This window comes from Lipotes vexillifer, unplaced genomic scaffold (genome assembly GCF_000442215.2).
Source record: "Lipotes vexillifer unplaced genomic scaffold, Lipotes_vexillifer_v1.1 scaffold184, whole genome shotgun sequence".
NCBI lineage: Eukaryota > Metazoa > Chordata > Mammalia > Artiodactyla > Lipotidae > Lipotes > Lipotes vexillifer.
The window spans coordinates 645,806-656,967 of NW_006783561.1; the positions used below are offsets into that span (position 1 = coordinate 645,806).

At 47.4% G+C, this 11,162-nt stretch overlaps 1 protein-coding gene across 1 annotated transcript in view; it reads right to left on the reverse strand.

The window, feature by feature from the left end:
* The window catches only part of TLL2 (tolloid like 2), a 131,303-nt gene that overhangs the window by 37,109 nt on the left and 83,032 nt on the right, over nucleotides 1–11,162 (reverse strand). Inside the window, exons 6-8 of the mRNA XM_007456189.1 lie at nucleotides 9,754–9,932; nucleotides 8,504–8,609; nucleotides 1,159–1,283 (exon numbers count right to left, since the gene is read on the reverse strand). Coding sequence (XP_007456251.1) covers nucleotides 1,159–1,283; nucleotides 8,504–8,609; nucleotides 9,754–9,932 — 410 coding nt within the window. The remainder of the gene's footprint in view (nucleotides 1–1,158; nucleotides 1,284–8,503; nucleotides 8,610–9,753; nucleotides 9,933–11,162) is intronic.

An 11,162-nucleotide genomic window follows, 5' to 3' on the forward strand; every position in this document is an offset into this window, starting at 1 on the left:
CCAGGGCGCAGCGTGACGGCGGGCCTCATCATTGTTGGAGATGAGATCCTCAAGGGGTGTCTGGGGCAGAGGGGGGGGGGGGGGGGGCGGTCTCCCAGAACGGTGGCCTGGAGGTAAGCAGTGCCAGCACTGCGGTCCTTTAGGGGTGGAGTATGGTTGTCACCTTGTGAGTGAGTGTGTGCTGCCGGCAGTGTCGTTTGAAAAAAAGCCGAGAGTCCAATTTTCTAAGATGGTCCCTATTCCAAATATTCTGTCCCATGATCAAACCACGTGTTTGGTCTGGGAGTTTGGAAAAGGTTGCTGGACCTTTTGGTAATGGAATTTCTTTCTTCCCCCCCAAATCACCAAATCGCCTTCTCACCCATCACCGGTAAAAACTTGGCTGCTGTAAAGGAGCGCTTTACACTGAAGCTTAGCAGCTTAAAGGGGCCAACGTGAGCTCCCCCCCGGGGAGGCAAGGGGGGCGGGGTGACAAAGCTGAAGCCAACGAGATGGAAGCAAAGAGGGCAAGGGCAAGGGGCGGGGGGTTTTGAACTGGCAGAGAAGCAGACAACTGCTTGGATCCAGTGTACCGTCCCGTCTCCAGTGGCAGAATACTGGCCACTGACTAGCACCCTGGATGGCTAGGAGAGCCCAAGACCATAGGAATGATCTCATTTACAGCAGTGAGATGCCCTCTGCCTTCCAGTGTTTGGGAAGCTGGCTTCTACCATTTCAAAAGCATTCTCCTTCCCTCTGCCTTTCTGCAAAACCTGGGGTTCTTGTTTTACCAAACCCACATCCCCTACTCCCATAGAAAGGAGAGTGCTTTTACCCCTATGGGAGGCACACCGCACTGGACTCCCGTTCACTACTGCACCACTACGCCTCTTCCTCTTCTGAACGTCAGGGCTTTGCCGGAGAATTCCAAAGCTTCCCACAAGTTAAGCTGTGGGCTCTAAGACCTATTGTTTGCTTCACCACCTGCAGTCCCTCCACCGCTGGGCTTTCTGCACTGTCCAGCACCTCAGCACGCCAGGAATGACAACTGCCAAGGGGGAGACTCTTCATGTCCCCCAAGGAGTCTTCCCAGCACCAGGGATGTTTGCCTGGGGTGGTTGAGTTGAGTTGTCTCCATGGTGCTATGGAGGCCCAGGAACCCCTGCGATTCACAGTTACCTGGGCATTTGTACAGCTTCCTGGCTTGAGCTATGTCTCCCTGACTGAGCCGCACACGCTGGCCAATGGTTGGCCTGATGCCATTGTCGTCTCGACGGGGGAGGATGGTGTCTAAGAAAACTCCTCTACAAGAAGAAAGGAGAGAGCGAGAAAGGAGAACGAAAAGTCAAGGCTGTCAGGCTGTCCGCGTGGGGATTTAGAGTCTTCATTTCCTTGCCCACAACCCCACGAACATTCCTACTCCCTGGCCTGCTCGCCCCAGGCTGACATGACTCATGACGTTGCCTCCCCTTGTGCTGGCATGTTAGCATTCCATTTCTTCAGCTGCCGGCTCCCTTTCCAATGGGAAAATGACTCTGCCAAGTTTAAAACTATGCCTTAGCCCAGTGGCCCTGAGGGCTTCCTTACTGAAGTGTACCGAGCATCTCCACAAAGGCCCTGACAGGTCCAGGCCCCGGGGCCCCCCACTGCATAGCTGCAGGGAGCACCATTCAGAGAGACAACTGTGTGAGTGGCGCCCTCTGGAGTTGTGCGACGGGCAGCTCCCAACATGGGTAACTCTTGGAGAGGCTCCAGAGAAAGCTTGGGAACCAGTACAGTGTGAGGTTCTCAGGGGCTGGTCAGCAAGCGCTCGTTGATGAGTTGGTGAATAAAGCAGTTCAGAGTTTGGGGGCCTTAGCTGGCAAGAGGGATAATCAGATGGAAAACGGGATGAATGCAAAGAACAGGAGGTAGTCAAGAGAGCTCTGGCCTAGAGATTTCTGTGTAAGGCCTCACTGCCACCTGTAAGGCCTCACTTGCCTCGGACAAGTCCCTTCCCACCCTGAGCCTCAGTTCACCCCTCTGAACAGTAAGAGATTGGCCTAGATGGTCATGGCAGCCCCTTCTAACTTTCACATCTCATTCTGCTCCAGTGGGAGTGAAACCTAAAAGGAGCAAAGCAGACAAATGTCCACCAGGATGCCCGGCTGGGTACTGGCTCTGTTCACGCCTCCATTTTGTGGGTGTGGTTTACCCCCTGCCTGATCTTCCCACTCTGCTTCCAGACCCCCAACCTGGGACCTCTCCTGGAGGGTAGGGCCTTCCCTTGAAAGGACACCTTCTCCAGTTACCACCCTATTCCTTTCTGTCCCTTCTTAACCACGTTTCTGGAAAGACTTGTCTCCATTCTATGGCTGCCTACCTCTCCTTCACTCCTCAATCCAACTGCGATCTGACCGCGCCAGCAGTGGTCCCCAGTCCCCGACTGACTGGCAAGTCAGATGGACCCTTGCCAATGCTCACCTGCCCCCTCGGCAGCACCGCCCCTTTGCTGGCCCCTCCTCCTCTCCCTGGCTCCCAGGCACTGCTCTCTCTGAGCCGTAAAGTTAGGATCTCTCCTTCTCCTGCTTCCCAGGAGTGCTATCCCTAGGGTTCCGCCCTCCCCCTCTTCTCTCCTCTCTCCTCTCTCTGGCTCCACTTGCTTCCCTGGGTTTTAACTGACACTTACAGGCTGACAGCTAATTCTCTGATTCCAGCTCTAGAACCATCTGCTAAGACAGAAGTCTGGTGACCCCTCCACTGCACTGTCCTATGGAGCTCTTATATGCAACTCATTCAAAACCTAATGCATTTTCTCCTGCTCCTTCCATGAACCTGTCTCCTGAGACTGAATCTGAAGGTGCCCTTGGCTCTGTCTTCTTCCTCCCACTCCCTTGTCAAAACTGGGAACCAGGGCCTGTCCATGGCACCCTCTATACATCCCTTGAATCTATGCCTTCCTCCTCATTCCAGACCACTGGTTTAGCAATCAGCATCTCCTTCCTGAACTCTTTCCAGTAGCTGCTCAACTGGCCTCCCCCGTGTAGACTCTGCCACCTCTACTCTACCCTCCACAATGCTGCAACGTGATCATCCTGAAATGTAAGGACAGGCACGTGCCCACGCTGCTTACGGGCCTTCGCCGACTTCCAATCACCACCTGGATCTCCAGGCCTGTGGCTCGCTGGCTTCTGCCTTTCTCTCCTGACACCTCCATTTCACTTATTATCATAAGCAAGCTAGTACTCCTGCTAGCCCCAAAAATGCCCTTAAACAAGCTGTCCTCTGCCAAGGCTGCCCATCCCCCATCTTCTTGACCACTACCAAACTCCTGTTCATTCTCCAAAACCCCATCAGATGGCTTTCCCTCGTAAAAGTCTTCCCAAGCCCTTTCTATCCCTCCCATCCTGAGTGAACCACTCCTTCCTCTGGGCCTTATTCGCCTAATACGATATGATTCTTCTTATCATACTGTATTGTCTTTTTTGGGGTGATGATAATTGTCTTTTCTGCTAAACAATAAGTTTCTTCAGCAGAGAGACTGGGTCCTTTGTCTCTATGCCCTCAGGGACCAAAGCGTAGCCAACTCAAAAAATGCTTCTTGAATTAATTTACGCAGCAGCCAAGATGGGACACTGGCATCAAAAGATTTTGCAAAATAATTATTTATACTCAAAAGGAAATGCAAAAATGCTTGTTACCTAGTTATTAGCTGCTCTTTCCTTTTTCTTCTCTTTCTCTCTCAAACATTTCCTTTTCCCTAAATTCTGCATTACTTTGGAAAATATATATTATCCCTAGTTCCTCCTTTTTGTTTGTGTATAAACTTTTCCCCTAAATCAGATTTCAAGCTCGTTTTCTTTCCTATATTAGCACACCAGAGCCTAGATTGCCTGCCGATGTCCTTTTCAGCACCGCTCTCCCCAACATTTAACCACCTGGCCTGTCTCTCTCTAATTCCCATCGCCTCATCTCTGGGTCCTTTAGAGAAACTTTTGTGGAATCTTTGGTCTCCCTCAGTGACCTCACCAAGTTTGAAACCACAAGTGATAACTCTACATAAAATTCTAAATTCAATCACATATGAATCTTAAAAATGGGTACTTCTGCCCTAACATAAAATGTGTTCACTTGTAATCGTTTTCTTGATTCTCCTGGAGAAAGACATTTTGCTGCATGAAATGCAAGGCTCAGTACAATCTCTTGGCAACTCAGGCTAAATGACCATGTGGAAGTCCACACAGTGTAGGCAACTCAAGCAGCAGCCTGCTGTGTGGAGAGTGTGTGCTCACACCCGCTGTGCATTCACAAGACCTTCCTATGTGCCAGACCCTGCCTGGACCCTTTAAATGCACCATCTCATGTAATCCTCATAAACACCCTAGGAAGCAGGTGCCGTTTATTAGGGGTCCTCTCTACAGGTGAGAAAACCAAGCCTGCGGAGCCTAAGGGACTCACCGGAGTACAAAGCTAGTGATGGGGAGCCAGCCCGGAACTGGACGCAGGCAGGCCTGGAACCTGCTTCCTAGCATCTACCTCCCTCCAGCCAGTGTTTCCCACCACCCAAGAAACAGGTCTTGATGTCTGTTAGGTACGTGGTAGAGTTAGGAAGCTTGGAAACCTCTAAAACCAAAGCAGGAGGAACAACCTGGGCTCACACTCAGACAGCTCTGCGAGCTGAGACTCCCTCCCCTGCACGTCCCTGAGCTGCCAGCACAGCGGTGGGCTGTGGAAGTTTACTACAAGAGACATCCCTATATAAACCGCTGCAATTACATCCCCCCTTTTATGTAGGACACTCTCAGCATTGACATTCTGCTAAACTAAGAAACGGTTTGGCAGATGCCCTTAGGGAATAAAACTGTCAGCTTTGAGTTCTCCAAACAAAGAAGCCCCTGTACCAGAGAACTGTCTCCTAATCTCCTGGACCCTTGCCCAACAAAACCTCCAAAGACATCACTCCCCACAGCCCGGGTCCAACCATGGGGAGGAGGGAGGGACTGCAATAAACTAGAGGGAATAAAGTTGGAAGGACAATCGTAAAGACACACGAAGATTAGGTTTCCCATCAGCAGGAAGAGCATTTGCCTCTGAGAGGGGCAAATGTTCTATAGGCCATTTTCTGCTCTTTTACAGAATCAGAGACAATGTGCAGGCTAGCTCCAGGGGATATGTGACCAAGAGTAATGACATGGAACTAGGGAGAGGGAAAATCTTACAAAAAGTACCCAGTTAAAGACTCCATTGATAAATGCCCCCAATGAACAAAGTAGTTTTCTGAAAATCCATGCAGAAAATTGGCATACGGGACAATGCTACATAATAGATTTGCCAAAATCATTCTCAGCTCTGGGGCAGGGGTGTGAAGGTAGCTGCGGTGGATTGTTAAAATAACAAGTCGTGCCTCCTAACATCCATATCCCTCTGCAACACAAAGTTGCAACTCCTCCCATTAAGAGGTAGAATCTCTGTCTTCATCACTTGAATCTGGGCTGGGCCTGTGTCTTGCTCTGGCCAACAGAATGTGACAGAGGTGATGTCATGCACATTCTAAAGCCTGGGTCTTAGGAGTCTTAATGAGTATTGCTGTGGGAGCAATCCCAGGGAAGACCAGAGAAGAATGAATCAGAATGACCCATAATGTCATAAAAAATAAGCTTTTATGAGCTGTTAAGTTTGGGGGTAGATTGTTGTACAACAATAGATAACATCATGTGAGCAGAAGGGGACTTCTGCCGCCCACCTTCAGGGAAGCTGCTCCTCTCCTAACTAGCCACCCATCACACCCATGTGCTGCTCCCTTGCCAATCTCCCTTCTAGGTAGACTTTTGATGGGGAACTGTTATTTCATGGGTTTGGTCCATGGGTTTCCATTGGTCTGTGCTGATAAAATCCTTCACGCTGACAACAGTGTTAAAACGGTTATCTCCTGAGGGGCAAAAGGGATGGCATTATGGGTCAGAAATCAGAAAAAAAAAAAAAAAAAAAAAAAAAAAAAAAAAAAGAATTTTTTTTCTTGAAAGACAAGAAAAGAAATGTTGGTGCCAGAAGATAGTCTGTCTGCACTCTTGCCTCGGCTTCTGGCTTCAGAGCTTTGCACAGTTACTGGCACGTCGCAGGCATGGAGAAGGCAATGCAGTTTCTACATCCCATTTGTAGTAATTTATCCAAAGTTTCCTACATAATAGAAACTTGTAGATTCTTCTTAATGAAGTGACCACTGTAACTGCATGTGGAAAGAACTGCAATGAGACGACAGACATTTCTTCCCTCATCTAGTCCCCAGCACTGCGGATCTCCTGTCTCCTCCGACTCATTTATTAATTTATTCATTTGACAAATATTTATTGAACAGCTACTCTGTGCCAGGCGCTGTGTTGGGTGCTGGGGATTAGAAAAGAATGCGATAGTCTCTGTCCTCAAAGATCTCAGTCCAGTGAGGGAGAGGAGAATGCAATAGATAAATATTAATAAATAAATTTATAAGAATAATTGATAGATGAGGTATAAAGCAATATGAAGAATTTGGACAGCTATAAAAACAAGACCCAAGGTACAAGCTTCTCACCTGGACCAACTTGACCTTGATTCCCTGAAAAAAATCAATACTTTGGCTCTACTTAGCCGCCTGCAAGCCCTGGGGCCGATGCGATGTGAGCTGGCTATTCCGTAAACCATTTCCCAAACCTGAATCAGTCCCACCTCCACACCCAAGCATCCCACCTCTGACACCTGCAGAGGGGCCACTTATCCTGACTCTCACACCAGGGTAGGTCCCTCAAAGTCTCAGTTTCCCAGCGTGGAAGAGGAAGCCTCGGATTTCCAATACGGCAATGAGTGTGATCATATCTGTCAATCCCTCACCCATTCTGGTTAAGAAATTACAACCTGAAATGTTCGAGCTGGAAGGGGCTCAGGGAACATCTGGTCCAACTCTCTCATGAGGGAACTGAGGCCCAGGGAGGTGGCGATTTGACCCTACACACAGCTGCCCCTAATTACTGTCTGGACCTCCTTCAACAGCAAGGTACATGGGAGAGAATGAGGGCTAGAATCCAGCCTTTGATTCTCGGTTCAGTGGTCTCGTCACCACATCACATTGCCTTCTGTGTCTTCTGATAAAGAGCCAGGAGAAGTGTAAAGAAAACAGGGTAGGTCACTCCCATGCCAGTTGTTCAAAGATGCTGACTTTGGCCAAACTCCTCCCATTAGAGTTCTGGAGAGAGCCCCTGCCTGGGTGCAGGATGGCCATCCTAACTCACTCAGCTGTGTGGCCAGAGCATAGTGCCCCCGTGGAACGTGGGATGCTGAGGGTTGGAGGATGTCTCCCACGGTTCTACGACCTCATCAGCAGGATGCTTTCAGCAGCCGTACCCAAGAGCCAAGCAGCCTGGGTTAATAGTTTTCCTTCCACTCCCAAGAGCACTATGTCTCCTGACCTAATGGTTTCCTTTGATCTTTATGGACACAGAGACTCATGAAATGGATTGTTTCCCTCTTTGCTATGACTTGCTAGGAAGCACAGGGCAGGGTGTTCTGCCAACCCCAGCAAAGGGTACATGACTTTATGGCATATATTCTGAATACCAAATTGATGCCAAGCTTCAACTTAGCCATCTACCCTTGTATTTCCCTCCCCCTATCCCCAAGTTTTCTCACCTAGTTTATTTTCTTGTATATATTGGGAATCACCTCAAATCTTTTTTAATGATTAAATAAATAAAGAGCAAACAAGCTGGTTTCAAGAAGAGACTGGGGGAAAAATGCCAAGAGAGGATACTCGCACTGTGTCTCTTTTAAGTCAAGAGTGGAAAGACCTACAAAACTGGGACTAGCGGGGGAAAACTTCTATATACAAAACACTGATATGATCTAGAAGCAAGGGCAATACAGAAAATACTTAACACTGGGTCCAGCACAGCACGAACTCATCAAAACAGATCCCGCTGATGCCAGCTGTACATAACTGGTGTGACCACGCTTGAGGAAAACAGCTACCATCATGCGCAGCCAGCAGGCAGGAGACCTGGAGTTTTGTTCTCACTCTAATCCCAGCTACCTGCATGCCCACCAGCTGGCCGGAGCCTCATTTTCTTCTAAAATGAACCCATGATTTACCACCCTCCCAGCTCTGACACAGTCTAGGTTCCAATAAACCACACTGCTTCTAGGAGAACTGGTTAGCGTCACCATGCTTACATCAAGGACATACTTTAGAAGATACCCACCCCCAACTGGAAATTTTACACAGAGCCTCTAAGTTATTATCCCAGCTAACCTCTTGATAATTTCCCTTTTCTAGTCTGCTGCTTGTGACATGAGGGCATGATGAAACACCAGCTTCACAATGGGATTCAATCTTATTAGCGGGAACCTGATTAGATTATATTTCACTGCAGCCCAGAGGCCACTGTATTTCAAGGACAGACATGCCAACTGTGCTAGGGACATGCAGAGACCCGCTCTCTGCAGACCTCCAGGAATCCGACCCAAGCCTGCGGCAGGCACAGTACAACACAGACAAGGCATAACCATAGATTCCGACCTTGAGAAGGTGTTCCGGGCGTAGTGCATGATGCTGTCAAAGTCGTACATCTCTCCCAGAGAGCTCACTTCCCCAGCTTCCATTTTTAAGAAATTATACTCCTGACCTGTGACACAACACTCTGTTAAGGCCTTTGAAAACCAAGGCAGGCACCTGAAAGGAGGCACAGGAGGGAGAAGGAGGGCCCATAGCAACTTCTGAGAGCTCTATTAGCCCAGTCAGACAAAGGACAGGTTTGGTGATGGTTCTTGTTGTTTTTAACAGATTGGAAATCTGAAACAGAACAGCACTATGTGGTCGCACCCCACCACACAACACCCCTCCCAAAATGCCACTCAAAACTCCTAAACTCGGGCTTCCCTGGTGGCGCAGTGAGAGTCCGCCTGCTGATGCAGGGGACATGGGTTCATGCCCCAGTCCGGGAAGATCCCACATGCCGCGGAGCGGCTGGGCCCGTGAGCCATGGCCGCTGAGCCTGTGCGTCCAGAGCCTGTGCTCCGCAACGGGAGAGGCCACAGCAGTGAGAGGCCTGCGTACCGCAAAAAACAAACAAACAAAAAAACTCCTAAACTCAGTTAGTAGACAGGTTAATTATCAGTCTGATTGCTCAAAAAAAATTTGTTTTTAAATCTCTTATCTTGCTATTGATGGAACAAAAGGAAACAAATCCAAGAGTTAACTTCAACCCCACATTCACAATTCAGGCTCTCAAAAGCAATTTTAAGGCAACTATATTATTCAACCAGCTACTTTCATGTTCAGTATGAATTTATGTATAAAACTGTTTCACAGGAGGAGGTATTTTTAAGAAATCTAGACACTATCTGCCTTGGGATAGGCAGGAATACTGTTTTTACGTGTACTGTATCTTAATTATATTTCAGTTTCAAAAATATATTGCCTACATCAGCAAAAATGAGTCTTAGAAAAGCAACCGGGAGAACTCTTTCTGGCTTATCAGCTTTGATGCTGCAACAGTGAGTGTTCTGGTAGATTCTGTTCCTGTTAGGAAATGGAATTGGATTTCATTGTCCTTTACAACGTGGAAAGTTATTTCACTTCTGCTCTCTCCTACAAGCTCTGGCAGATGACCTCCCAGGAAGGGCCACCGATGGACAGTGCTGATGACAAAGGCCTCTATACTTATAAACGAGTGTTGTCTGCTCCCCGCCCCCCACCTTACTCCTTCCTGACCCCATGGATGCCACCTGCCTGACCGGTGTCTTCCAGGCTCCATACAGACTCCTTACCTGGCTGGATGTTCTCTCTGATGATGGTGACGTGCTGGTCTCTGTCTGGCCGGGTGTGTTCATGCCAGAACCCGACCACGTGGCCCAGCTCATGCGCCACAATCCCAAACTTGTCACAGTTTTTCCCAATGGATATGGCCTGCGGGCCTCCACCTCGGCGCCCAACATAGGAACAACAGCTGGACAGTTGCAGAAATACCCAGGTCAGCAGATCAGGGAAGAGCAAGAGTCTAACACCCCTCCCTTGGGTGTGTGTGTGTGTGTGTGTGTGTGTGTGTGTGTGTGTGTGTGTGTGTGTGTGTCTAAAAGAAACGCAGACTTGAGAGCTGAAAATGATCTCATTGTCTAACTTCCCTCTCAACGCAGAAATTCCCTCCAAAAATGGTTCTTGACCTTTACGGTGGTCATGGATTCCCTTGAGAATCTGAAGAAAGATATGGCCTCTCTTCCAGGAAAAAAGCACCCCCACCCCCGAATCTCCGCTGGACCACCTGTGATGACAAGGAGGAGACAATGGTTTCTGTAAAGCATGAGGAGCCTTAGAGATGACTCCCCTTCTGGGCACAGTTATTTTTTTAAATATATTTTCATTATTCCTAATATAGAAAAGTATAAAACATAAATTAAAATGGCCCATAATCCCACCACTCAAATAACTTCTATAAAACGTTTAAAAAATACATGCCCATGTTACAAAAGATTTAAGTATTAAGGCTCCAAAGATAACCACTGTTAACATTTTCTTAAATGCTATTCCAAAATATGTAATACATCTATGTACATATATTCTTTTAATTACAAAATACACCATGTACATTGTCCTTCATCTTGCCTTTTTTCCTCCTTAATTTATAGATTTTCTTTTAACAGCACATGTAGACTTATCTAATTTTTTTCAAAGCAACAAAGTATTAAAATTTATTTAATCAGTCTCCTATTAATGTACATTTAGGCTGACTCCAGTTTTTGCTATTTAAACAAAGCCTCAGGGGAGAGGGAGACAAAACAAACAAACAACAAAATGCAAAACAAAGAAACCATTAGGGTCTTTCTTGTTTGTGGTAGGGTAAATTCCTAGCAGTGGAATTAATTGAAGAAAGAGTATGTGCATTTGATATTTTGATAGATACTATCAAACTGCAATCCCAAAATGTTGTGTCTCTTTATATGCCCACTAATAGTATATTAAAAAGCCCTGTTTCCCCACAACTGGGACAGCACTGGTTTTGCCAAACTATCTTTGTCAATTTGATAGGTGAAAAGTGGTATTTCACTGTACTGAGGTTGGATAGTTTTTCATGTTTTATGTGACATTTATATTTTTTTCTTGTGAACTGTGAGATCACACCTTCCCCCAATTTTGGGGGGGTTGTTCATCTTTTTTTTTTTTTTTTTTTTTTCCTTCTGCG